Below are 27,122 nucleotides of genomic sequence, written 5' to 3' on the forward strand. Positions count from 1 at the left end.
CTAGGACCACCTCTGCATCTCCTACAAGCCATCGGGAAAATGCCCCTGCTGCTCGGCCTCTATCTTCCTTCCCCTTGAAAAACCCAGAGAACCATCTACGTTGAGTCTAAGTGAGAAAAATGAACATCCAAGACAGAGGGAGTGGCTACTGTGTTCCATGCAGAGAATCAGAACCATCAATTATTTGCTGGCTTCTCTCAGCCATGTGCAGTCATTCCATAAGTGGAAATAATGGAGATCTGATTAAGCTACCCTGGGTGGGATGGCACACAATTATGCCACTCCCTCACTCTGAGAGCACAGGAGGCACAGAAGGACAGCTCACACCTGACTTTAAAGGATGGCAACAGAGACAATATTAAGAGACTAGGAGTGGCACAAGCTGGACCATATTTCTGATAAATTTGCTTTTTGAAAATGATTCTACAGGAGGAAAATGGCCAAAAAAAGATGTTGATTTTCTTTCCCTGGATCCCTCCCGCTCTATGTGCAAAGATCATAGTGACGTGCCAAAGAGAGGCAGGTAGGTCCACTTTCCGTATAGATTCATTTCACCTCTTTAAACGTGGGATGACTTTTGCCCTCTTCACAGATGAAGAACAGGAGTTTGAGAACATAAAATCTAGGTTTCCCCACTACTTTTGAGTGACACGGTGGAAGATGAGGAAGTTCTAACTGTGCCAGCCACATTTAGAGAATGTAGGGAAAGGCTATTGTCCCCCAAAGTCAACAGGGCTTCTCAGTGGTAGGATCATGCACGAACCTAGTTTTTGTCTTTAGATCTTTCTGCATGTTCTCCAGTGAGCTTGTATGCCGTGATGACCATTTAAAAAAATAAAACAACTCATTTCCACTTTGGGAAAATAGTGGTTCACCAGAGAGGAGAGAGAGAGACCCTGACTGAAGTCCCTGAAGTGCAGGAAGCACTGTGTGAGGCTGGAAGAAGGCAGAGGTGGGAAGGGCCAGCCAGGAGAGACCTGGAGAAGGTGCTGTGGTGTAGGGAAACAGCACCGTGCCCGAGTCTCAGCAACCTGAGTTCACATCTTAGCAACACGACCACCGTCCATGTGACCTGAGCTAGTCATTGACCCTCTCTGATGCTCAGACTCTGAAACTCCCAAACAGAATCACAAATCGCAATACCTTCTTCATAAAGCTGTGAAAACTACATCATATCTCAAGTACGAAAGCTCTTGCAAACAAAAGTTAGCTGATGTACCCAGGTTAGGGGTTATAGGATTTGGGGGTGTAAAGGGGTAAGTCCGTAGGAGGTGAGGGGAAGGGAGAGGGAGCATTCCTTGAGCACCCACCACAGGCCAGGCGCCGAGGCCAGGCACAGGGTGACCAAATCACAGCTGGGAAAGGCGGGGTGTGGCGCACCATCACACACTGACCAAGGGCCTGCTCTCTGCCGCCTTTACACACTCAGCCTCGCGTACTTTTATATGAGCCCCTCCACGGGCACATCCCCACTGCACAGACCAGGAGAGGGGTCGGAGGGGGCACAGAGGGCTCATACCTTTGTCTGCGGCAGGCCGCCCTCCCCTCCGGGCCGTTTGATTCGCAAGCGCCCGCTCCCCCGGCCGCGCGCCCCTCCCGCCGCCCTCTCCCCTTCTCCGCCGCGCCCGACCCCAGCCTCCGGGCGGGGAGTGGGGACCCCGGAAGGCCCCGGCGCCCCGGGCTGCGCCCGCCGGCACCCCCGCCCGCCAGCCCCGCACCTGGTCTCCAGGGGGATGTTGCTGTTGAGCAGCCAGTTGTCCTGGGCGTGGGCCGGCTCCTGGGCGCCGCCGGCGGGGGCCTCCCCCGAGAGCGAGTGGTCCGTGGGGGCCGGGCTGGGGTTGCTCCTCGGCGTGAAGTTGCCGCGGTTCAGGGAGTTGATGGAGGCCGCGTGGTGCTGGCTGGGGGTGTGGGCGTGCGAGAGCGGCGGCGGCGGCGTCCGGAGCCGCGGGTGGTTCTGCAGGCCGCCCGGGGGATCTAGGCACAAACACGCGCGTCAGCGGGCGCCGGCGCCGGCAGGCCGCGGGCACGGCCAAGGTCGCGGGCAAGGTCGTGGCCGTGGTCACGGGCACCGGCAAGGTCACGATCGGGGGCACGGGCACGGGCATGGTCACGGTCGGCTGTGGTCACGACCACAGGCACGGCCACAGTCAAGGTCACGGCCGCAGTCACAGCACGGTCACGATCAAGGTCACGGCCACGGTCAAGGTCATGGCCATGGCCGCAGGCACGGTCACGGCAGCGGGCACGGGCAAGGTCACGGTCGGCTGTGGTCACGACCACAGTCGAGGCACGGGCATAGGCAGGCCACAGTCAAGGTCACGGCCGCAGTCACAGGACGGTCACGATCAAGGTCATGGCCACGGTCAAGGTCATGGCCATGGCCGCAGGCAGGTCACTGCAGCGGGCACGGCCATGGCAACGGGCACGGTCATGGTCACGGGCACAGACAAGCCCCAGGGCCAAGTGGGCGCAGCCTGGCGGCAACGGGCACCGTGCATCGTGCGTGTCCCTGCGGCCCAGAGGTGGGTACTGACGGAGGTCCTACTATTTTCGGGGCTAGGGACACATCAACCAACAAAACAGACAAAATCCCTGTCCCCGTGGAACTTAAATTCCAAAAAAGAGAGACACAATAAAAAGGATTAAAAAATATATATATACAACCCACAACCACCCTCTGACGTCATCCACTTCACACTGCTTATCTGATACTTTTTGGGAAGGTTTTTCAAAGTGTGGTCCGAGACCAGCAGCTTCAACATCACCTACGAATTTGTTAGAGGCGCAAGTTCTCCGGCCCTGCCCCAGACTTATTGAACCATGAACACTTGGGTGGGCCCCAGCCATCTGAGTTCACAAACTCCAGGTGATTCCAATGGATGCTAAAGGTAGAAAACGCTAACTATATATAATGGTATCTAGTAAATGAAACAAACAAGGTAAGTAAAAACTAAAGTTTACAGAGGTGGTGATAATCTGAGAACACATAAAGCAGAGAAGGGGCCTATGGCCTGGGTATGTAGGGGTAATGGTGAAATTTTAGGTTCAGTGGTCAGTGTTGGCATGGGGAGGAGAAGGGAGTGAATTTTGAGTAAAGGGAGTGAGCCCAATTAAAAACCACCTGGGGGTTATTAAAAACTATCATTGACATTCACTTCTTTATTTTTATTTATTTTTTTAAATTGGAGTTCAATTTGCCAACATATAGCATATCATCCAGTGCTCATCCCATTACTGAGCACTCAGTATGTGTCAGGCATGATTCTGAGTCCTCTACATGTTTAAATTCAGCTGATCCTCATGACCCATTGCACAGCAGGTACTGTTTTCATCCCCACTTTGCAGACAAGGGAATTAGGATAAGTCTTTTATTTACTCTCTTCCACTACCTGGAACAACAGGTATTATTATCACCAGATTTATAGATGTAAAATAGATTTCAAGATAAAGCCCCCACAGGGTCCAGCAGAATTTGACCTACACACTCTTTCCAGCCCTACCTGTCATCATCTCCCCCCTCTACCCTCCACACCTTTCCCCCCAGGGGCCAAGCGTTCTGCTGCAGCGACATAGTGGCTGAAACTTCATTTCCAATGAGGACAGTGCCCAGGAATGTGAGCAGTACCTTCTGAAGATGTGCCATGCTGTGCCAGCAGGAACGTCCCTTCATGGGAGGGGAGAGAAGAGAGCACGGGAGCCAAACAGGCTGAAAGCAGGCAGCCTTGGACCGGGGGAAGGTGAGAATAGCAGGGTCATTTGTTTTGTCCGCTGTCCTCAGGCAGCACTTTAATGGAGACATTTGGAGCCTGGGATGGAAGCCAGCAGCAGAAGCAGCCTCTTGGGTTGGCTGAGTGTCTCTCCTACCCTTGGCCTTTTAGGCAGCTGGCTGTAGGCCAGGGTACCGAAGCAGTGAGAGGGACTGGACCACTACTATCCAGTGCTTAACAGGAGGCCAGCAGAGAAGGGTGACCGAGCCCTGCTCCATGCCCCCCACCAAGAGTCAACCTCATTTTTTTTTAAAGATTTTATTTAGTTATTCATGAGAGATACACAGATAGAGGCAGAGACGTAGGCAGAGGGAGAAGCAGGCTTCCTATGGGGAGCCTGATGTGGGACTCGATCCCAGGACCCCAGAATCACAACCCGAGCCAAAGGCAGATGCTCAACTGCTGAGCCACCCAGGTGCCCCAGCATCAACCTCCTTGTGGCTTGTTTACCCAACTGATAACAATAGCTGCCGCCAGGAGCACCTACTATGTGTACTTTTACAGCTTTAACTGTTCTAATGCTCTCAACAACCCCCAGAGGGCAGTATTATCCTCAGTTCCACTTTATAGATAAGGAAGCTGAGGTTTACAGAACTAGGAAATAGTCCTTATTAATCCAAAGCCTGAATTCTGTCTACCAAACCATGATCCCCAAAACACAGACACCAGCTCAACTGTCTCAGTCCATGGTCAAAGGCAGGAAAACCCCCCTCAGTAGAGACAGCAGGCATCTGAGTTCTGGGTCAGGACAAGCTGGCCTGCAAGCCTACAAACAGACCTCTGCTTTGTGACTAAGTGGGGATGCCACGGTCTGGCTTGGTAAGTCTTTAGAACCACTGCTGAGAGTCCTGAAATAATGAGATTTTAAAGTATAAGACCACTGGCCATAGATCTAAAAAACTTTTTTTTTTTAAGATTTTATTTATTCATGAGAGACACAGAAAGAGGCAGACACAGGCAGAGGGAGAAGCAGGCTCTCTGCAGGGAGCCCGATGCAGGACTTGATCTCGGGGCTCCAGGATCATGACAGGAGCCAAAGTCAGATGTTCATCCGTTGAACTACCCAGGCATCCCTAAAAAAGTAACTTCTAAAAGGAAATTCCCCTGTGAAGATAAAGAATGTCCTGGTCCAAATCCTCTCTTATTTTTTGAAGCTCAGCTTAATTACCACCTTCTCCAGAAAGCCTTCCTTGATCTACCACGCCCAAAGTTCTTTTTTTCCTCCAGGGAATGCTAATAGAAGCTGACCTGAACCACTCACCTTTTCCTTTTCTCTTACAGCTAGCCTACTTAAGTCCCCATCCTGCCTCTTCTGATAGGTATAAAAATCCATATTCCTTCTGTGCTAGTGATCACAGTCCTACAACTGACCAGGTGTATTGAGTAACTGGCTCTTGTGAGTGGTTTGGGCAGTGTATCCAAGAGAATAATCCTAGTATAAAGGACATTGTGTACCAAAAAATCATATCAGATCACCCGGGGCTCTCTAGACCATGGATCTATGCAGCCCTTTACTGACTTATGTGGTTGCTTTGGCTAGGCCCTTTGTTCCCCTTCCCTTATCCCTTCCATTCTGAGAACATTAGGAAAGGGGGCTTTGAGGTTTCCTGGGTTCCCATGGGAAAAACTCTGTGTTTTGGGACTCGTGACTTCCCAAAAGAGACATGACCTTCCTAAGGAGCCATTATCTCTTCTGGTCTGAATGGAATCTCCTTTCTGCTCCTAAGGCCAAGAGGGAGGATAGAGGGCACAGGAATAATGGGTCCTTCTTTCTGTCCTTTCCCCTCTCCAATATATACTCCCCATCTAGAGAGGGAAACTCAGAACTAGTTCACTCATTCAGCATTTCTTGAGTGCCTGTTCTGTGCCAGGTCTGGCAAGCCAGGCATTGGGAATGCAGTAGTGAATGACATAGAGATGGCCCAAGGGAGGCCCTACTCTGCTGGTTTCTACAGACTGGCTGGATGGCCTCCAGTAACTTACTTTAGCTCCCTGGTCCTTGGGCTGTGAAAGGGTGTACACATTCCTACATCACCACTTTCTGGAGGATGAAAAGTGATGGCCCTTGCTCAAGTGCCAAGTACTTGGGCTTCCACTGCTCCCTGAGGGAAGGGACCACGTGCTATTCATCTCCATATCCCTTGTCAATATTGACAGAATGTGAGTAGAGAAGAGCAAATTAGCTGGGTGGACTTCTTTTTTTTTTTTTTTTTTTTTTTTTATAATCTTCTACTCTCTTTTTTTTTTTTTTTAATTTATTTATGATAGTCACAGAGAGAGAGAGAGAGGCAGAGACACAGGCAGAGAGAGAAGCAGGCTCCATGCACCAGGAGCCCGACGTGGGATTCGATCCCAGGTCTCCAGGATCGCGCCCTGGGCCAAAGGCAGGTGCCAAACCGCTGCGCCACCCAGGGATCCCCTGGGTGGACTTCTTGCTTGCACAAGCAATGGCTTCTCTCCTGCTACCTGGGAGTATGCATTGGTACATTTGCAAAGCTGTGCTGTAAATTCCAATTTGCACCCTCTTTTCACAGATAGAGTCTCCAAGTACATCTCTGAATCAAGCCCAGATATGAGTCATTTTTACTGTTATACTGCACACCTCTGTTAGTAAAGACCACTTGCTTATCTGAGTTTTGCAAGCCTGGTTTTTCAGGGACTATTTTTGCTTCCTACAAGTTCTCAGATATATTTGCAGTTGCTGGTTCCCTCCAACACCTCAAACATTTTTTTTTTCATTTTTTTTTTTCATTTTATATGCACAAAAATCCTGAGCACTGAAGCCTCCAGGAGCATCCCCCTGAACTGAGATCATCACGAGGCTTCTTCAGAGTGCTCTTCCAAGCATTAGGTAATAGAAAGAGTCAGGCTTTGATGTCAGACAGCCCTGGGTTTGTTTTGGCTCTGTCACTTATAAGCTGTGTCACCTTGATCAAGTTACTTAACTTCTCTGGAGCTTCGGTTTTCTTACCACTAACTAGATCTAGATACTACCTACATTATGGGTTTGTTATAAGAAGTAATGAGATGATGTATGTAAGGTGCTTATTAGCTCAGTGTCTGTAGTACAGTAATGCTACACATCAGCAACTATTAATTCCACGGTTATGATAAACACATGCTGAATGAATAAACTGTAAAGTGCTGAATCATCCTCGTGATAATCACTGTACAACATTTACAACAGGGGTTCCAAGGCAAAAATCCTTGAGAGAAAAAGAGCAAGAAAATATCTAACAGAAATGTGGTGTTCTTTTATTGCAGCCGGATCCTATTCTGGACCTCCCACTGGCTTCTAGGAGTCCTGGTCTCAGGAGGGTGCCTGTACTTCAATATACAGATCACAAGTGATGGGAATGGCTGCAGCCCAACTCTCAGGACAAAATCAGAGGCATGGGGGCTCCATGTCTTCAAAGCACCCGTTTCCACACTAGATAAGCATGTCAGAGCAAACCACGGTGCTGGGGTCAGGTGCATGCTAAGGAGATGGCCCTTGCTGTTGTTCGATCTATCAACAACACTAAATAGCCCTCTGCTATGTGCAGAGACTGGATGATGTTTAAGATGAGGATGAGCCGCAGCCTTGGCCAACAGAGGCATGCTGCCCAAAGGGGTAAGGGCAGAGCTCAGGAGTCTTCCAGACCCAGGCTCCACCCTGGCTCTGGCTCTGACAGGCTAACATAATTTAGCGTAAGTCACTTAACTTCTCTGAGTGAAGTTAAAACGAATATATAATAGTAACAGTAACAAAAGGAAGAGGGAGATGAGGAAGAAGGGCTATTGTAGACTGGAAAGATGGCAATCCAGAGCTGAAACCAATACAGTCCCAGCCTTGGAGCCGCTCGCAGTCTACGAAAAAAACCAGACACTCAGATGCTACACAAAATCACAATGATGATGAAACTGCAATAGTTAACATTTACTGAGTACTTGCTATGTGACCAGGTCTAAGTGCTGGAATCATTTAATCCTTATGGTGCCCCTACCATGAAGGTACTAATATCACTCCCCATTCTGTAGAGGAGGGAACGCAGGTACCAGCATGGTAAGCACTTTGCCTAAGATTACAAAACCACTGAGTGATGGAGCTGGGATTTGAACCTGGACAGTCTGGCTCTGCGGGCCATGCTGTTAAACACCCTGCTGTGGGGATCCCTGGGTGGTTCAGTGGTTTAGCACCTGCCTTTGGCCCAGGGTGTGATCCTGGAGTTCCAGGATCATGTCCCACCTCAGGCTCCCTGGATGGAGCCTGCTTCTCCCTCTGCCTCTCTCTCTCTCTCTCTCTCATGAATAAATAAAACTTTAAAAAAAAATAAACACCCTGCTGTATATATATTAAGTATGTCAACTCAGGTCAAGTGCTTATGTCACTGCCTGTCACACAGAAAGCCCTCCACAAGCGGTGGCTCCTGGAAATCTTGTTAGCTTTCCCCACGGCCCCGCTGGAGCTCCGTGGAGCACTGAGGCAGCTGCCAGACCAATTGCTGGGGCTGGGGGAGGCTTCAGGAGAAATGACATCTGACCTGTGTCTAGTGGGCACAGGTGAGGGTTTTGGAAGCCCGAGAGGGAGCCAGTGAGGCTCACTGGGGCACTTGGATGAGTAGTGTGATGGCTGGGAGGGGCAGCGGCTAACCTCGGGGAGGAGATGCTGAAGGCAGGTCCAGGGTGGTTCTTGCCTGCAGGTGCTGCGCCATAGAACTTGGCCTTAATGGGGAAGGGGAGAGGGTCCCCAGTGGGCTTGAAGTGTGACGTGATCACTAATGTTTGAGGAAGATTTCTGGTGGCCAGCTGGAGGGTGAGCCAGGTGGGGACAGACCACAAGCAGGGCCCAGGCTGACTGCAGGATGCCTGGCTGCTAGAGAGGCTCCAGCCGAGTGGGTCATTATTCTTTCATAAGAGCACACTCATGAGAAAAAGACATGAACTTTCAGGGCTTTGGCTCCGGCAAAGAATTTTAATGTGTCAGCAGCCCTGCAATGTAAGGCCAGCAGTGGCTCCGTGAGAGGGTGCCAGGCTAGGTGCCCACACTCAGCCCTGCGAAACTGCCAACAGGCGCCCTGCGGTCTCCCTTGCTCCAGAGTTGACGGTGACCTGGCGTGCACTGCAGTCGTTCATAGGGCCCTAAAGATTGTCAGATATGAAAGATGATGGTATTTAATTACCATAAAACACAAAAACTCCAGCTGCCTGTGAATGCCAACAGGAAGAGTTATTTGGCTCCCATTAAAATGCCATCGAGCACTGCTAACTTGGGACGGTGATGTAGCAGTGCTGAGAGCTCAGCTAATGAACCTTGGCCTACACGACCAATTTAGAGAGTCCAGAAAGCTCTTTGTCACCACAGTCGGCAGCCGGGATCTGATGGTCTGACTTCCAGCCTCAGTTCTGCCTCTTTTAAGCTGTATAATCTCAAATTATTTAGCCTGCATTCTAGCTTCTCCATTTGTCAAATGTATATGAAGGCACCTTGCAAACTGTAGAGTCCTATGTAAGAGGGACAACTATCATCATCATTATTATTATTATTTAAATATTTTATTTATTAGAAAGAGAATGCATGAATGCAGAGGTAGAGGGAGAGGAAGAAGGAGTAGCAGACTCCTCGCTGAGCAGGGAGCCCAATGTGGAACTGATCCCAGGACCCTGGGATCATGACCTGAGCTGAAATAGATGCTTAACCGACTGAGCCACCCGGGTGCCCTCACCATTATTATTATTATTAGCTTAGCACAGAATGAATACAGACTGTGAAGTCCAAAATGGAACCACTGGTCTGAGCAGGAGGCTAGAGGCTGACCTTTTTGTTCCCTCCCTGAACAAATAAATGCTTTTGGTTCACTTTCACTGCTGTGCTGTTCTTTCTGTGTCACTGCCAATGTGCAGCATTTCAAAAAGGTACTTGGCCTGAAACCCCACAGTGACTCGTGGCGGGGAGGGCCCAGGGAAGCTGAGACTGCGGGCAGGAGCTTTTCGAAGGCTCCCCTTCCAGTTTTCTCGATGAGGGGTAGAAAAGGGCACCCCAAGGTCATCAGGTGGCTGTTTCTGCTCCTCATTCATTCAGGCAGGACAGAGTGTGGGGTGAACACAGACTACTAAAGTGCTTTGTATTGAGATGTAGTGATGAGGGGACAGCGTAGAACATCTGATGCACAGGCCTCACTGTGTGGAGCGGTGGTTTTCCAATGGGAGTGTCTGGAAGGGAGTATTTTCTGGTTGTTACAACAACTGGAAAGCACAGCTGGCACTTGGCAGGAGGGGCCGGCGGATACAGGGCAGGTGACCCAGTGTTCCTTGGGGGCATACAGGCCAGTCAGCACTTAGAGCAGTCCTCGTTTGTGAGAATGGGTAAACAGCCGCCGTAAGATTTTATTGTTTGCCTGCTGTGCTCCCATGCCATCTGAGCTCACTCTCTGCCCTTCTCCAGGGCAGGCAGCTGACTGCTAAGGCTTCTATCACCTGGGCCCCCGTGCCCCCTGGCTTCCACAAAGGTGTGGCTAAGTGTTAGTGCAGCAGGACACTGAAATATAGGAGGAGAAGGATGGGGGGGGGGGTGACACCCTCTCACCATCCTCTGCAGGGCAGCACCTTATCCTTCATGACTGTAGCAGTCTGGAGGTAGAGTGGCCTGGGAAAGCTTCTAGGAAGAACAAGGACCTGCACTGAGCACAGAAGGAGAGACAGGGTGGAGGTATGTCCTGTAAACGGGAAGGATAAAGGGGAAGGAAAGGGCATTCTTGGCAGGGAGGCTGGCAGGAGCAAGGGCCCACAGGCTGAGAGATACAGCTCCTTAAGGTGGCAAGGATGGTGTGGGGGTGAAGGGGTGCAGAGGGAGAGGCTAGAGCCCACCTGTGAGAGCTGGGGGTATCCCTGAGTGTATGGGGCCAGATAGGCAGCTTTAAGGATGCTTTAGGATCCCAACTTCTAGCCTTTTAAAGCCAAATGTTAGAGTAGTCACAGGAGTGAACCAGAATCCCCAGGCTTCATTAAAATGCACATGGGATTCCTCATCTGGCAATGAAAGCTCTCCTAGGGTGCAAGTGGGGGTGAGGGGCAACCTGCTGCCTTGGTCCACACAGTTGAACACAGTGTCAGAGTATCTGTCAGACAGAGGTATAATCAACATTGTTTTATGTCCTAGGATCATGGCAATTTACAGACAAACTAAGTCCACAGCATCCAGCCCTATCTTTCTTTTATTTTTTCTTTTATTTTTTCTTTTCTTTTCTTTCTTTTCTTTTCTTTTCTTTTCTTTTCTTTTCTTTTCTTTTCTTTTCTTTTTTCTTCTTTCTTTTCTTTTCTTTTTTCTTTTCTTTCTTTTCTTTTTTCTTTTCTTCTTTCTTCTTTCTTTCTTTCTTTCTTTCTTTCTTTCTTTCTTTCTTTCTTTCTTTCTTTCTTTCTTTCTTCTTCAAGATTTCACTTATTTGACAGAGAGAACAAGTGCACAAGCAGGGGGAGTGACAGGCAGAAGGAGATGGAGAAGCAGACTCCCCACTGAGCAGGGAGCCTGATGCAGGGCTTGATCCCAGGACCCCAGGATCATGAGCTGAAGGCAGATGCTTCACTGACTGAGCCACCCAGGTGCCCCAGGACCTGTCTTTTTAAGTGTGTATATGAGCACCTTGGCTAGGCCACTGCTGAACCTGGAAGAACTATCTCCTAACCTACATTGGCCCAAACTTCATTCCTGTGCTTGTCCTTATCAGCCCCTAATTATCATGTGACCTTGGGCAAGGCACTTAACCTGGCTGAGTTCCAGTTTCCCCAACTGATAAACTGGAGGGGGCAGTGGTTGTGAGTCGCCTCCATTTCTAAAATCAAGACTGTATCATTCTTGGCAGATGATCCTGGGACATTTGTTAATGAGCAGCTACTTATAAAAGACATGCACAACAAGTTGTATATTGGATTGTGCTGTGTTATTAGTCACCAACAAAGGCAGAAAGATGGAAGAAAGAGGAACACAGTGCTTCCTTCTTCCTGCCCTCTTTTCTTGCTTCCATTCCTTTTGCAAAGGTCACTCTCCACAGGCTTTGTGCTTGATACCAGGGACACAGAGGGATCAAAGTCCCTGCCTCTAAAATTGGAAAAGGCCACCTGCAGCCACAGGGGAGACTTTTCTGGGCACATGGCTTTCCTCCAACTTAAAGCTGTGTCCACCTCAGGCAGAACTTGTCCTGGGAAAGCTTTCTGGTTGTCATGTAGGTTTTTCTACCTTCCACTGTCACCTTCTTACCCTTTTCAAAAATGACCCTTAACCTGTGAGGTTAAGTCCCAAATCAGCAAGAAACCATATTTGATAGGTAAGTTAGGAGTGTGACATGAATGTAGGGGTGGAGCTCAGTTCAGTGGGAGTCTGCAGTGTGTTGGACCAGTTAAGAAGCTCATGGAAATGGAGTAGGGTGCATTCGTACAAGTAAAGTGATGGTCATGCTGTGCTGATGTGCTGGAGTGGGTCCAGAGGAGGGATGGCTGGATTGGGGGTCATCCCAGTATTACAGAGTCTGATCCTCCCCTGAGTGTCTGGAGGTAATGTTTTCCCTGGCTTCCTTGGATGGTAAAGAGTTTAGAAACTGTGTTCCTCCAGGTGTAGACAAAGGACCAATGCTGTTAGCCTGAAAAGATGTATGAAAAGGCTTAAAGAAAGAGCATATGTCTAGGAGTCTTGGTGAAACACGTAAGTGTCTGATGATTAGCTGTCCAAGTTCTGTCACTTAAACCACACGATTTCCTATAGCTAGGAAATCACACACACACGATCACGTGGTGCTGTAGAGAGTTCTAGATTAAAGAACCACCCCAGGGCAGCCCGGTGGCTCAGCGGTTTAGCACCGCCTTCAGCCCAGGGTGTGATCCTGGAGACTCCGGATCGAGTCCCATGTCAGGCTCTCTGCACAGAGCCTGCTTCTCCCTCTGCCTGTGTCTCTGCCTCTCTGTGTGTGTGTCCCTCATGAATAAATAAATAAAATATTAAAAAAAAAAGAACCACCCCCAGCTTTGCCATGAACTCATTCCATGACTTTGGGAGCATCCCTTCCTCTCTATGGGGCTCAGTTTGTTTGTCTGAAAAAAGGGATTCCTTCCTCTTATGGATGATCTCCTGAGGCTCCTTCCAACCTGTGACAGCCTGATTCCTTGTGGCTTCCCTTGCCGCTTTCAGGGAATTTCAGAGACCTGTAGGACACTACTGTTGCCTCCAAAAAGCTGAAGGCTAGAAGAAGGCGCAAACCTACCCCACAGGGCTTTAGGACAAAGAATCAGCACAAAGGCCAGAAGTCACCTGAGGCCACCAGCAGTCAATTCAGGAAACCCTTGTTCCTGCCAAGCTCTGCAATGGGCTGCCTCCCAAAATAGTGAGCTCCCTGTCGATAAAGCAGCAGCTTAAATAGCTAGCCTCAACCTCTTCCCTGCACTCCAGGCCTCTGTCACTCTGACGAAATAACACACAGAGCTAAACCTAATGCCTCCCTGCTCCCTGGCCCCTAATTCGACCCCTTCTGCTAAGCTTCTGATCTTACCATCACCAGCTGCTGCCAGAACTGCCACCCGGTCCACCAAACCAGACCTTGGGGAATCAACACCACCACCTCCCTCTTTTACCAGGTCCTCACTGCTCCTACTATCGCCACCCTAGGTCAGGTCCCATCAGTGCATCCCGAGGCCAGGCCACAGCCAGCGCTGGTGTTCCAGCTCACAGGCTCTCCTACCTCCAATTTGTTTGCCATCCAACAGCAGGAGTGAGCTTTCTAAAAGAAAACAACCTCATCACTCCCTCATGATAAAGCTTCAGTGGCTCCTCACTGCCCATGGGACAAGACTCCTTGCCATCTGGCCTGAGCCTGCCAGGGCAGCATTCACAGCTTTCCACTCCCCTCTTTAAAAAGGTGCCAAGGTTAACAGGCTAATTATAAGCCATTCATGAAATTGCTCACTGCCTTTCTCACATCCACGGCTTTGCACATGCTGTTTTCTTAGGCATAGATGCCTTTCTTTGTTCCTTCATGTTAACTCAGATTAGGAGTAACCTTCTCTAGGAAGCCTTCTCTGACCACCACCTCCACCCCTAGTTTGGGTTAGAGGCACCTCTTCTGGGCTTTTCCAGCCCCCAGAGCTCACTCGGAGTTATCGTATTTTGTTTGCACATCTGTCTCTCCTACCATACTCTGAGCTCCAAGGGCAGAGGTCTTATCTTAACATGTCACAGGCTGTGAGGCTAGAAACAGATGCCTCTTCTCTCTGGGGTACATGGCAGGATCTCTCACCCAGGTACTGCCACTGGTTCTCAAGGGGCACAGAGTAATTTGGGCACTTTGATCTTTCTCTTTAAACTTGACCTGATGTTCTCCACACTGCACAGGAAAGACAGCTGATCACTGAGGTGTATATAAACTCTTTATATTTTAATCAACAGTCGAAGATGCCAGGAAGAGATGACAAGGAAATCATGACAACAAATCTCAAGGCTCCCAGGGGGAATGGCCCACTTTGTTGAAACTGATGTCAGCACTGAAGGGCAGGGCGGTTTATCAGGCAATTTTCCCAACGTGAGGTTCACCCCCCACCACTGTATGGCCTCATAGGAGGCTGAGCACCAGCACGTGGACAGGTGAATTCTCATTAACCATGTTCGTGTGCCTTCCTGCATTGAACACCCATCAGGAATTCTGAAGAAACTGCTTTCTCTTAGAAGAAACACAGACATGTTCAATGGAAGCCACAGGCTACTAGAAGCCACAGAGCATAATTGACATGGTAATTAAGTGCCATGGCTCAGGCTCAGGCTGCTTTGGGTTCAAATCTCACTTCCCTCCTTACACACTGGCCACACTACAACTCTCTTCTGGATCCCAGCTTTCATGCAAAGAGTCCCATTCAAACAAAATGGTAGCCAGGAAGTCGAGTGCTAAGTCCAATGGAATTGAGTTTGAAACCAGGCAGGCTCCACCACTTCCTAGCTCTGTGGCTTCCTGAAAGTCTTGATTTCTTCATCTGTAAAATGGGGATAATGGCACCATATACTGCTTAGTGTTGTTTCAAGGATTTAAGGAGATGGTGCATATAGTCTTTAGCACATGATCGGCAAATAGAAGGACTCAGTTGAGGTTTATAAATTCATTCTTCTAGATCCTTAGAATTACATCTAATTACATTCCCCTTAGGCTAAAGGGTCTTCAAGAGCTGAGATCTTATCTGCATTTGGTCTTTCCTAGACCTTCAGCTGGCTTCCCTGTAAGGCTATTAAACTCATCTGTAAATATTGAATTAAACTAAAGTAAGCCCCTGTCTATGTAGGTCTGGGAACCAAGATGTTGTTGGAAGGAAGAGAATATTTATTGACACGTGATGATGAGCAGGACTCTCATTTCATCTCTCGAGTAACACTGTGAGGTAGGTCTTAATTTCCCCATTTTACAGAAAAAAACTCCCAAGTCTCATAAATCTGCTCATGTCTTTGTCTTTGAACTTTTTCAACAATGGGATATCTCAGGCCCTAGCATTTGGGACAACTTTACTAAATATGACATCTTTTTTTTTTTTTTAATATGACATCTTGATTCAAAAACAAAACAACAAAGCAAAAAACACACCCTTAGTCATACCACTTAAGAAAGGATAAAAGCGGGGGTCCCAACACAGATCACTACTCTTTCTACTCTTCATGCCCCCTAGAGGCAGCAGAACAAGAAAAAATAAATTCTGGGGTACTTAAGCTATATGTATTGAGCAATTTATTAAATGCAAAAACATCAACTATATTTTTGTTATGACTAGACAACAATCATATCAATACCTTTATAGATGAGGTGTTTGGGGGAGTACAAAAAAATTTACCGTTTGATAATACACCATAACCACAACCCTAAGAGGTAGGTGTCACTATCCTTTTATGCACAAGTGAACTGAGGCTCTTCAAGTTTACATGGCTTGCCCAGGTAGCTTCCCATAAGCAGAGACTCCAAGCCCAGTGCCCTCCACAGCCTCTAGAAACCACATGCAAATTCCTCCTACCTCAAGCAGAGAGCACTCGCTAAACCCCAGCACATCCTAGGAAACATGGAGGCCCCTGCTCAAGTGGTCTTTACCTTCTCCCTCAGGCCATAAAAGTCCTCACTTAGGGAAAAAGGGAGAAAGTCATTCAACTCATTATACAGATCACAGAGATGCTTTTCATCATTTATGACATGATCACATGTAGGTTTTCCTTTTGATACAAGCTCAGGAGATCTTAGGCAGGTATTTCATCCATCAATGTCCATAAACCAAGACATAATAGAAACAGATAAAAGGAATTTGTCCTCCGACGTCCTCTGCAAAGGGACCGGCTCAATCCCCAGGCCACCGAAATGTAATAACAGTACTAATAATGGCCTTAGAGCACTGAAGGCCAAAAGGACAACTAGCTACTAAGCTAAGCATCTTTAACACACTTTCCCCATCTTCTCTTCCCAAGAGTCCTCTGAGGTGGAAGAGGAGCGTAAGGCAGCAAGTTTGGCATGCAGATTTGAGAGCCAGACAGCCTGGGTTTGAATTCTGTCCCTGCCACTCCCTCGCTGTGGGGCCTGGTACAAGACACTTGGCTCTTCTTGTGCCCTACTTTCCTGACTTCAGATACGGAGATAAAACTCATGGGGTGGCTGGGACGATTAATGTAAAGTGCCAAGAGCATGCCCAGTACGTGGCAAGGAGTCACTAAATGCTAGCAATTACGATCTATTTTATAGACAGGGGAACTGAAGCTCAGAAAATTTGCTCATGCTCTATAGCTACTCAACAGCAAGGCTGGAGGTGAAATCTAACTTCAACACCCATGCTCCTGATGACGATGGCATACTTTCCACACTTTACCTCGCCATCCACCCAGCATAGTAGGTGTTCCATAAATGGTATCATTACTATTATTCATACTTGAGAATGCCTTCTTAAGCGCTGCCCTCCTTGTCAGTGCCCTCCCAAGATGACTGACCCCCAACTCCTGCCCTTTCTCTTGCCATAGCCTCACGGACAGCTTACAGAGCAAGTCCCTGCAGCAAGGGCACAGACGGTGCTAACTTTATTTCAATGCAGAAAGTGTACAGTCTGTGGGCACCACCTGGGCTCATTCCCCAAGCTAATTCTTTTCTCTCAGCTGTGGAATATTTTATTTTTCCAATTTCAGAATCTACTTATGTTAAAAAAAGAAAGGAAGAGAAATCCAATCAGCCCAGCTCAGGTTTGCGAAACAAATAATGCAGCCACCATAGAACCTTAATCCAACAGTTATATTCATAACCACAGTGATCACTGCTCCGCCTAATTTATACAGCCCAGGGCCCGCTAAGAAAAATGTCTCTTGACGATATAGGATGTAGTGCAGAGGCTTGCTGACACCACTGAAAGGGTGTAGATCTCCAGGCCTGGCATCTTGATGAATCTGAAGCAAATTTGGATTTGGAGGCACATCTCCCAGGAATTCCACCCACGCCAGAATGTCATACTACATTTTCTTTTTCTTTTTTAAAATAAGGAAATGGAAGAAGTACACTTTTGCCTGGCTGCTGCTTTTGTTTCCTGGAAAAAAATTAAAATAGAAAGGCCAAACTGCCTCAGTGTCCTGGAATGGAAAGGTGCTTCAGAGTCCAGCTGATATGGGTTTGAATCCTGGTTCTGCCACTCACTGGCTATGTGACCTGACTAAGTTACTTAACCTCTCTGAGAGCATCTATAAAACAGAGATAATTATACCTACTCACAGATTGAAAACTGAATGAGAGAACAGTGGGTTTCCTACTAGACTGTGGCTCTTGTATTACCAATGCCTAGTACATGTACTACTTTATTATTATATGTCTGATATAAATGTTTATTGACTATGCCAACATTCCTAATGTCCATTGTTTACTGAGAGATAACTGTGCCACGGTCTGTGCTAAGTTCTTTCCATAGCACGATCTTATTTTATCCTGAAAGCAACTCTGTAAAGTATATATTAGTATCCCCTTTCCAATTCTGAGATGGGGATGCCTGCATAAGAATGAGAAGTTAGGACACTTGTCCAGAATACTACAATTTATAGAAGGGGCAACCACTGGGAGTCCAAGATCACAACAACAAAGCCAGGATTGAAACCCAGGCCTGATAACTCTACTTCTTTTTAAAAAATATTTTATTTTTTTATTCATGAGAGACACACACAGAGAGAGGCAGAGACACAGGCAGAGGGAGAAGCAGGCTCCACGCAGGGAGCCCGATATGGGACTCCATCCCGGAATCCCAGGATCATGCCCTGAGCCAAAGCCAGATGCCCAACCGCTGAGCCACCCAGGTGTCCCAATAACTCTGCTTCTTTGTCCTGCCTCCTCCTTCCACAGCACCTACCAAGCTTCATACATGGCTGACAGCAGATTCCCAGGGCCACTTAGTTCCCCTTTATTTCTCCTTTGGACCTCTAATGTTTCGGGATTCCTTGAGGCAATTCCGAAATCAAGGTAATACGTTAAGATACTTACAGGGATTAAATCACCATTTCTGGCCAACATCTGTTGGACATTTGCAATGATCTTACTCTGTGTTAGTTACTGTGGCTCCCCAGATTTCTGGACTATCCTGATGAAATCAAAGTGAGAATCAAAGTCTCCTGAATGGCTTGGGGGAGGGAAGGTGCCCACTGAGTGCCCAGGTGAGTCTGATTCGTGCCCTACCAATTATCTTAAGGTAGCAAGGTGGTCAGTAGGTCTGGGTCCTAGTTCCAGCCCTGCCATGATCTCACTGGCATGTGGTCCAGTCACCCCACCTCTCCGACCTCAGTTCCTTCCTAGGAAAGTGGAGCAAATGGAGAGTGTTGGGCCTGATTCATTTGCTCAGCAAATATTTCTGTGAGTTGTTGCCAAACTCTTTACTCCCAGAATCCTATTAATAAACCCCCCTTAATTACTCTGTATTTTAGAATATTTCATTTCTCACATGTGCTATATTCACTAATGAATCATTAATTGGTTTCCCTTTTTTAAAAAAAATCAAACACATGTAAAGCTGATAATCAGAATTTCTGATGGGACCAAGAGAATTCAGTCAATGGATCCCTAGCACCTGGCCCATTGCTGACATGAAATAAGCCCTGTGTTTACTGAGTAAATGGGTAAATGAATGGATGAATGGATGGATGGATGGATGGATGGATGGATGAATGCTTGATATGAAGCAGAAGAGCACCAAGTGGTGGGAAAATAATGGAGTCAGAAAGGCCTGGATATAAGTTCCAGCTCCACCAATGACATGCTGTTGATCTTAGGAGAAGTCACTTAACTCTCTACGGCTCAATTTCCCATCTCTGAAAGGAGGACGATTAGATCTATCTGACAAGACTGATGTAGAGTTGAATAATAACAATAACAACAGTAAAGAACATACCATAGCTAACACTGTGTACAGTGCATACTATGTACCAGGAGCTGGTCTAAATGCTGTACACATATGAACTCAGTCTTCATAATAACTCTATGAAGTAGTTACTATGATTATTTCTATTTCACAGATGGTGAAACTGAAATATGAAAAAGATATTGTGGAACTTGCCTCCAAGGACAGACTTGTACCTGAGATAGGATGCAAACCTATGCTGTCTGATTCCAGAGTCGGTGTCCTCGATCTCTGCATTCTACTGCTTGGGTAGGTCATGCCCAGCACATGCTGTGGTGACTCTCATGCTAACTGAGCGGAAGCCCTAAAGGTTAGCCAGTGTAGCCTTACTGCGGTATGCTAAGCATATTTTCCACCTCGACTGTTTATAATAATGGCAATTACCCACAGCACCCCTATATTTTCATGCTCTGTAATGCCCAGGAACCACAGTTGGGATTGAGTATGAGGTACTGTCAGAGACCAGTTCTGCTGGTGACTATAACATAAAGACCTTAGTTAGTGGGTGGGAGGAAAAATGAAGCAAATGCTGTCGACTTAGCCTCCATTTCTGGAAGACATGCAGGATTCCTCTTGCTCAAGGCTGTTTCCTCCCACCATGCCTTTACCTCTTTAGTGTACCTACTGGCTTTTGCTTGTCTGGCATTTCTTCTTCTTCTTCTTTTTTTTTTTTTTTTGAGAGAGAGAGAGAATGAGAGAGTAGGTGCACATGCATGAGTGGGGGAAGGGACAGAGGGGGAGGGAGAGAGAGGATCTTAAGCAGGCTCCATGCTCAGTGCAGAGCCCAATGAGGGGCTCAATCCCACAACCCTGAGATTATGACCTGAGGTGAAATCAAGAGTCAGGTGCTTAACCAATTGAGCCACCCAGGAAACCCCTTCTAAAAATAGAAATTCTTTCTCTGTTTTGGGGAGATCTACTCTTAGACTCTGAATTTGAATAGAACTGGCTTCAGGGTGGCCAATGAGAGCACCCCCATTCCTCTAGCCAGGGTGTCTTATTCAGGTAGGGCCATGTGACCCTGGTCAGGCCAGTCAGAATCAATCTCGGGATTTTGCTGAAGCCCAGGGGGGAGTGTGGGGTGGGGGAAGAGGCACTCTTTTACCTGGTTTACAAAGCTGGTAGCATATAAGCCTGGAGGGGTTCCTTTTATCAGATGGGGATGCCTGCATAAGAATGAGGCCAAAGCAAAGAGAAACAAAGTCAAGAGACAGAAAAAGATTCAGAAAGACATTACTGGAATGCCTGGATCTAGTTGCACTGATGCAAAAATGATCCCTTAGACTCTTCAGTTATGTCACCCACTACGTTTTCTTTCCTTAAAAAACTCAGGTGGTGTTTCTATCCCTACAGGTGGGAGTTCTGTCTAAAACCCCTCCACTGATTTCTCAGCCTAGAGTGCCTTTCCTAGCCCCCTCCTCAGTCATGAGGCTGAAAGTCAACTCAGAGACTGCAACACCACATCGGAGCCTTCCACACTCCTCAAACAGACCTGGCCACACCCGCTTTTGGCCCCATCAACCTGAAATCACAAGGTGTCTGCACTTGCACACCCAGTACACCAGTACATGTGCATGCACATGTCCCCAAGGATTGTGAGCCCTTTGAGGTGACTTCTTCACCTCCATGTCCCCTGAGCCCAGTCCAATGCTTGCCACATGGTAGGCTGACATCACCAACGTTTAAGCAAATGATCACAAACATCCCCTCTAATGAAAAAAGAATGCTCTGTTACTACTATCAGGAATGACCATTTCTACCTCATCTGAAAATGTCCTGTAGTGATGGGTGGATATTAAATAATGAGAAAACATCTACTTCCAGGTGGCAGAGCATGACCTGTGTGGAAATGGGAGCAGCTGCAGCGCCCAGCCCGGAGGCAGGGGAGGGCTGTCCGCTGGATCACAGTTCCACGGTTCGCCGCCTTGGTCAGGTTCTCGTCCTCCCGCTGCATTACTCATGGACGCTGTTACTAATCATGCTTACTCACACTGATTTCTTTTTTCTCCCTGAGGACGAACTACCTCATCCCTCCCTAATTTAATGGCTGAAATTAGGCAAAAGCAGCCATCTGATACATGTTAGGCATCACCCCAGAAAGGAAGTCATCACACAAGATATTACAAAAAACCTTTTAATGTTTCTATTCTCTTAACTGCCCATGCAAATCAGGTAGAAGAATTCCAAATGGAGAAAAAGATGCTCGAAGCTGTGGCTGTCATGACCTTTCCTGTGTCAGGTCACCCGGAGAACGTACCTTTGCGCTGGGCTGTTTCTCCCCAGCAGCAAATGCTGAGCCTCCTGCGTGTCAGATACATCACATGCGCTCTCATCGGGGTTACAGCACAGGGAAGTTTTATCGCCATCACCCTCATTTCATAAATGAGGAAACTGAGGCTCGCAGAAGTGAAAGGACTAGCTGGAGGTTAGCCAGTGAGTGGTGGATTCAAACCTAGGACTAGCTTGACTCTATGATCTCTTTCTACCTCTCTCTACGGGCTAGCTCTTTTCCCTCTTCCCAGGGCCCCCGATTGACACTGTAAGTTAAAGGGATTCGGTGAAGCTGGCAATAGCCAGTCCTGTGAACACTGGCATTTTTATGATGCGTTGGGTCTCACCTATGCTCTGGCTGACTAAAGCTTGTGGAAGAATGAAGGTGATGCCTGGGTCTGTCATCTCTGGATCCCTAGATACAAGAGATACCTCAGCTCTGTAGAGCTGGATCTGGGCAGGCAATGTCGTGTCACAGTGACCATGTCCAGTAACAACTGGACTGCACCCAAGGGAACTTCGGATATACATCTCTATTTCTCCCTCACTAGAACTCAAATGTGGCATTTAGAAATATTTCTAAATGTCAAAAACTACCATGAAGATAGAGTCTGACTGCCCCCCTCACTCACACTTGAGGTCTGAGCCATAATTACAGACGCTCCCTCTTTGATGCTGCACGTTTGCCTTGTCTGAGCCCATCTGTGCAGCATAGCAGGGCTGTAACCACACAGTCAGGCACTGCAGGCAGGCTCCCAGGGCAATCCTGCTCTCCTAGTGGACTGACAGGGAAGGCCTGGACACAGGAGGCATAGGGCCAAGGCAAGGAGGGAGGTGTCAGTCCTCGGGAACCTGGTGTCTGGTTGACGGCTGAAGACAATTCCCCTTCTGAACACATCATTAGGCTGAGATCATACTGCCTGTTTCACTTGTGATCTTGGACTTTTCCTGAAGATCATGAGTATTCCCTCAGGGACCTCAAACCACAGACCGTTTCCTTCTCTGACCTCAGGGTACAGAGTCAAGTCAACCCACTCTCACTGGTACCTCCTGTTACAATGCTATGTGATAGGCATGGAGGGAGGGAGGGAGAAGCATGAATAGCATCCCTGGAAACAAAGCACCAAATCTCCTGAAGGAGACAGCCTTGGAGGCAGTGAATCCTAACCAGATGCAGTACGGGGACTGCTGCTACCAGGGTGTATCTGGAGTGTGATGGAGCTGGAAGGGACTCATGTTCTCTTGTAAAACTGGGAGGGTGCCTAGGAGAAAGTGATGCCAACATGCACCAGGCACTCTGCAGAATGCTTCCATGCCTGGCCTTGGAGCCAATCTCCAGAGGTCCTAAAGGATAGGTAGAGTCAAGTGATAGAGAACATGTATAAAATATGCAGCGACAACTTGAGCAAAGGTAGGCAGGCAGAAAATAAAGGCAGTGCGGTCTGTACCACTCAAAAGGCAATTAATTAAGCCCTGCCCTTCTGATGTCTTTATGATGATGGTTCTTATTACTTAACTCTTCCTGGGTTTTTGCCCAGTGTCTCCAGCTAGGCCAGTGTGTCTGCATACTTCTTTATTTTATTTTATTTCATTTTTTTAAATTAATTAATTTATTAATGATAGACATAGAGAGAGAGAGGCTGAGACACAGGAGGAGGGAGAAGCAGGCTCCATGCTGGGAGCCCGACGCGAGACTCGATCCCGGGACTCCAGGATGGCGCCCTGGGCCAAAGGCAGGCACCAAACCGCTGAGCCACCCAGGGATCCCCCTGCATACTTCTTTAAATCTCCGCTTGTACCCAGAGCCCACACAGTGTTCTGCACACAACAACACAGGACTCAACAGTCCCTGCCAAACTGAGGACTACATTCTTATATGATAAAGAACACTGACCAGATGGACACAAGAGCAAATCTCATTTCTGAATGACCTATCCGAAGGCAGGTTTTAACATCAGAAAGAAAATACTTTGCTTGGCGACACAAAAACTAAGAGTGAAAGAATGCCACAATGTGGAAGCCCTGGTCATGTGTCGATGGTGTGATCCTAGCTCAGCAGGTATTATAACCCCAAAGGTCTAGGACCTCAGGTATCAGGAAGGAAGTCAACCAGAAGTGTTTCTGAAGTACAAACCACAAACAGCACACCAGGGAGGTAGAAACAGATCAGAGTTGATGTTAGACTGAAGAGAGGGAGGAGGAGGTTTGCAGAGTATACAGCATCATGTCTGGCATAGAGCTGGTGCTCATGGTCCCCTTGACATCACCAGCATCCTTATTGCTAGCTCCTCAGTCCAGTATCAGCTCAGCCAGGAATTCCTTTCTCATTGTTATTCCTCAAACACCCCTTATAAGCCAGGCATTGGCAGCACAGAGGATACAATGATGAACCAGAATGGTTGGTCCCCATTCTTAAGTGGAAGTCAAAGCAGTAAAGAATGAAAAGCCAAGGGCAGCAGGCAGCAGGATATGGTCAGGGCCTGCTCAGTGGGCGAATGAGCACTGCAGTCATGTGGGGCCCCACACTCTAAGGCCCCTGCGCTTGATTTGATGTGCTGTAGCCATCTTGAAATTCTTAAAAATTTCTCAACAATGGACCGTGTATTTTCATTTTGCAGTGGGTCCCACAAATGATGTAGCTAGCATGTCCTGGATACAGGAAGGAGCTTTGCTGTCTGATTTCCATCCTGCCATGGAGTAGTAACAATGTGATCTGGGGAAGTGATCTCCACTCAAGGTGCGTGAGTGATCCAAGGGTGATCCCATCCCCTGGGCCAGCAAGTGGGTCAGGAATGAGCCTCTGACAAAATTTTGGCTGGTGAACTTTGAGGGGGATGTTTTTTGGATGTTCCAGGAAAAATTACTCTTTTGTTTTTAAGACTGAACAATGGTAAGCTGGTCTCTCTTGCTTATTAAGTGAACAAAAAGCAGCATGACTCTGCATGGCACTAGCAGCCATCCTACAACTACAAGGAGGAACCAGCCTAAGGATGACAGAGCAGAAACAAGAAGAGAACCTGAGTCCTTGATGATACTGTTGGTCCTGGAACAACCAACCCTGTAGCCACCCTACCTCTGAGTTTCCTTTTATATGTCACAATATATGTCCTGACACTTGAGTGTTTTCTGTTAATTGCAGCCTAAAGCATCTTAACTGACACTGAGTTAACCAACTTTGCTTTAAATCCTGATTCTGTCACTCACTAATAGTACACCTTTGGGCAAATCCCACTTACTCTCCTCCACTGGAAAATGAGGGCAAGTAATCCCATTTTATAAGATTGTAGAGAACATCACAGGAGGCAATGCTAGTGAAGATGGTTGGACAGCATCTGGCACATAGCAGGGGCTCAATCAATGATAGGTATTATGATGATGATAACATTTGGACCTAATAGATAGCTGTCTACCACTGCATCTCCTGGTGGAGTTGGTTATGAGCTAAATTTCCCAACTGTAAATAAAAATAGAAATATTTTTTAAAAAATCTTTTTACATAAATAGCAACTTGTAACTATACTAATAAAATTTAATAAATTGACAAATAAATTCAAGCACTTAGTACATGATAGACATAGTTGGTAAGTTGCTTTTTCAGAATCTGGACATCCCCTGGTCCCCCATTACATCAGGATTTTCCTCTCTACAAATGCTAATATCTAGGTTCATTTCTACATGTTAAGGTGGTAAAGCTGTGACTTTGTATAATTGAAACTAATTTCATACCCATTGTCACTGATTAAACCCTAGTTGTTTTTTTCTTAAAGATGTTATTATTTATTCATGATAGACACAGAGACAGGCAGAGACATAGACAGAGGGAGATCCAGGCTCCTCACAGGGAGCCTGATATGGGACTCGATCTCAGGACCCAAGGATCACACCCTGAACCAAAGGCAGATGCTCAACCACTGAGCCACCCAGACATCCCCCTAGTTTCTATTCTTATTAAGCGACCTTCCAAATCTTAATACTTATTCTGCATTGTTCTTTTGGAAACCTCCAGCCTTTCCCGTTTTCTCCCTAAACAAAACAAAACAAAATAAAACAAAACACACCAATTAAGATACCTGTGATTTCAGCTTAGGCACTACATTTTGGGTGTAGCAAAAATCCTGATTCATTGGTGTTGGGTGATTCACAAATTCTTCCCATCAGCGTTTTAGCTATTTTTACTTTGAAAAGTGTTTTGGGGTGCTGGGGGAAGTGGAGATGAATAGTTTTGTTGCCTGTGGATAATTCCAAGTGAATCTTGGGAAATTCCAATGGGAGGCAATGAGAGAAATAGATGATTGTTAACCTTCCTTATTGATACTAGTGGGAAAGAAAAATGTAGAAGAGTTGGAGTCTGTCAGCAACTTGACAAACACCTATCTAAATTTGGGAATTTTCTAAAGAGGGAATCAGTTATACTGGAAAGATGGTGAGAATGTGGATGCTTTCAAACACACTTTCACATCAGTTTGAAAACTGTTTCTTTGTCGTTCTCTCATACAGCTATCAGAGAGCGTTCCAGAAGGTTGTTCCCCTTCTAAAGTCCTTCCTTGGCTCTTCATTTCTTTCAAGATAAAGTCCAAGTTCCTTAACTGAGCATCCAAGTCTCCTTAAGATCCAGTCCCCTTTACAGCCTCATAGGTCATCATATCCCTTATATTAAGGATCTTGTCCCACACTGAACCATTTGCAATTTCTCAAACAAAGCACAAAAGGAAGGCAATCAACATCTCAAAAAAAAAAAAAAAATGAAGGCATGCATAAGAGAGGAGGTATGGTTATAGTGCACTACTGGCTCAGGAGCAACAAAAACAAAAATGAAAATCCCCTATTCTTGCATAATCATGACTATATAATCAATGACTACATATTTAACCAAAAAATGATTATAACAACTATGTTAGGATTGTAGGGAGAAAAAAAAACAAGAGATTATGTAGTGTGGGAATTCTTCCATCAGAGGAAGTTAATAGATAATGCCTAAAATTGATAAATGAAGAAATACCAGTATATGCACATTATTTAAAAACATGAAGTTAAACAGCAGGGGAAATAGCTAGCAGAGATCAGAGTTGTTGTTTGCTGGAGAGTAGGACCTGGGAGAGGAGAGACCTGGGGCAAGGGACTGCTATTTTTCTTATCATAAACATCTTACTAAAATTTAACTTTTCAATTTTTGTGTACATATTGCTTTCATTTAAGAACAATAACAAATAAAAGTGTTTTTTTTTTCCTAAAAAAAAAAAAGCCATAGAGGCATAGATTTAACACTGAGTTTTATGTTAATGTTATAGTTTGAGAAAGGACATAGTAAACAGAGCTGCAGGGTGGTATCTTGCAGATCAAGATAACTCACTTTCTAATGTGGTGAACACCAGTGATTAGGAGAATCATCTGGAATCCATCAGTGACACAGGCTTTTGAAGGCTTTGAAAATGCTGATTTACCTGGCTTTGCAGATGATGATTTTCTAGGTTTGGGGGATAAAGATTAAAATCTTCATGATACTGTATATTTTTCCTGCTTGTTATAAGGCACTGATATTCACCAAAATATGTTTTCCCTATAAACCATTCAGATTTTTGTTTGCAGTTCACTAATATTCAGCGAAGCATTTACTTTTTTGTCCATGTGTAAGCATGATGTTGGAATTCCCTCACATGGATTATTTTGCTGTATGCTTGAAGCTTATTTCTG

At 46.7% G+C, this 27,122-nt stretch overlaps 1 protein-coding gene and 1 long non-coding RNA gene across 6 annotated transcripts in view; one reads left to right on the forward strand and one right to left on the reverse strand.

Moving 5' to 3' along the window:
• TENM4 (teneurin transmembrane protein 4) overlaps positions 1 to 27,122 on the reverse strand; it is a 2,712,352-nt gene that overhangs the window by 228,158 nt on the left and 2,457,072 nt on the right. For all 4 annotated transcript variants that reach the window (XM_077867222.1, XM_077867224.1, XM_077867225.1 and 1 more), the window contains one exon: positions 1,719 to 1,974. In XM_077867222.1, coding sequence (XP_077723348.1) covers positions 1,719 to 1,974 — 256 coding nt within the window. The remainder of the gene's footprint in view (positions 1 to 1,718; positions 1,975 to 27,122) is intronic.
• Positions 183 to 22,053, forward strand: LOC144294972 (uncharacterized). Of its 2 annotated transcripts, XR_013362308.1 has the most exons (6): positions 183 to 523; positions 3,545 to 3,737; positions 15,057 to 15,152; positions 16,487 to 16,630; positions 19,276 to 19,409; positions 20,985 to 22,053. It is a non-coding gene; the product is annotated as an uncharacterized LOC144294972 (long non-coding RNA). The 2 variants fall into 2 exon arrangements; XR_013362309.1 differs by lacking the exons at positions 19,276 to 19,409; positions 20,985 to 22,053 and adding an exon at positions 18,113 to 18,231 and having other exon boundaries at positions 184 to 523.

The sequence above is a fragment of the Canis aureus genome, chromosome 23 (assembly GCF_053574225.1).
Source record: "Canis aureus isolate CA01 chromosome 23, VMU_Caureus_v.1.0, whole genome shotgun sequence".
Classification (NCBI taxonomy): Eukaryota; Metazoa; Chordata; class Mammalia; order Carnivora; family Canidae; genus Canis; species Canis aureus.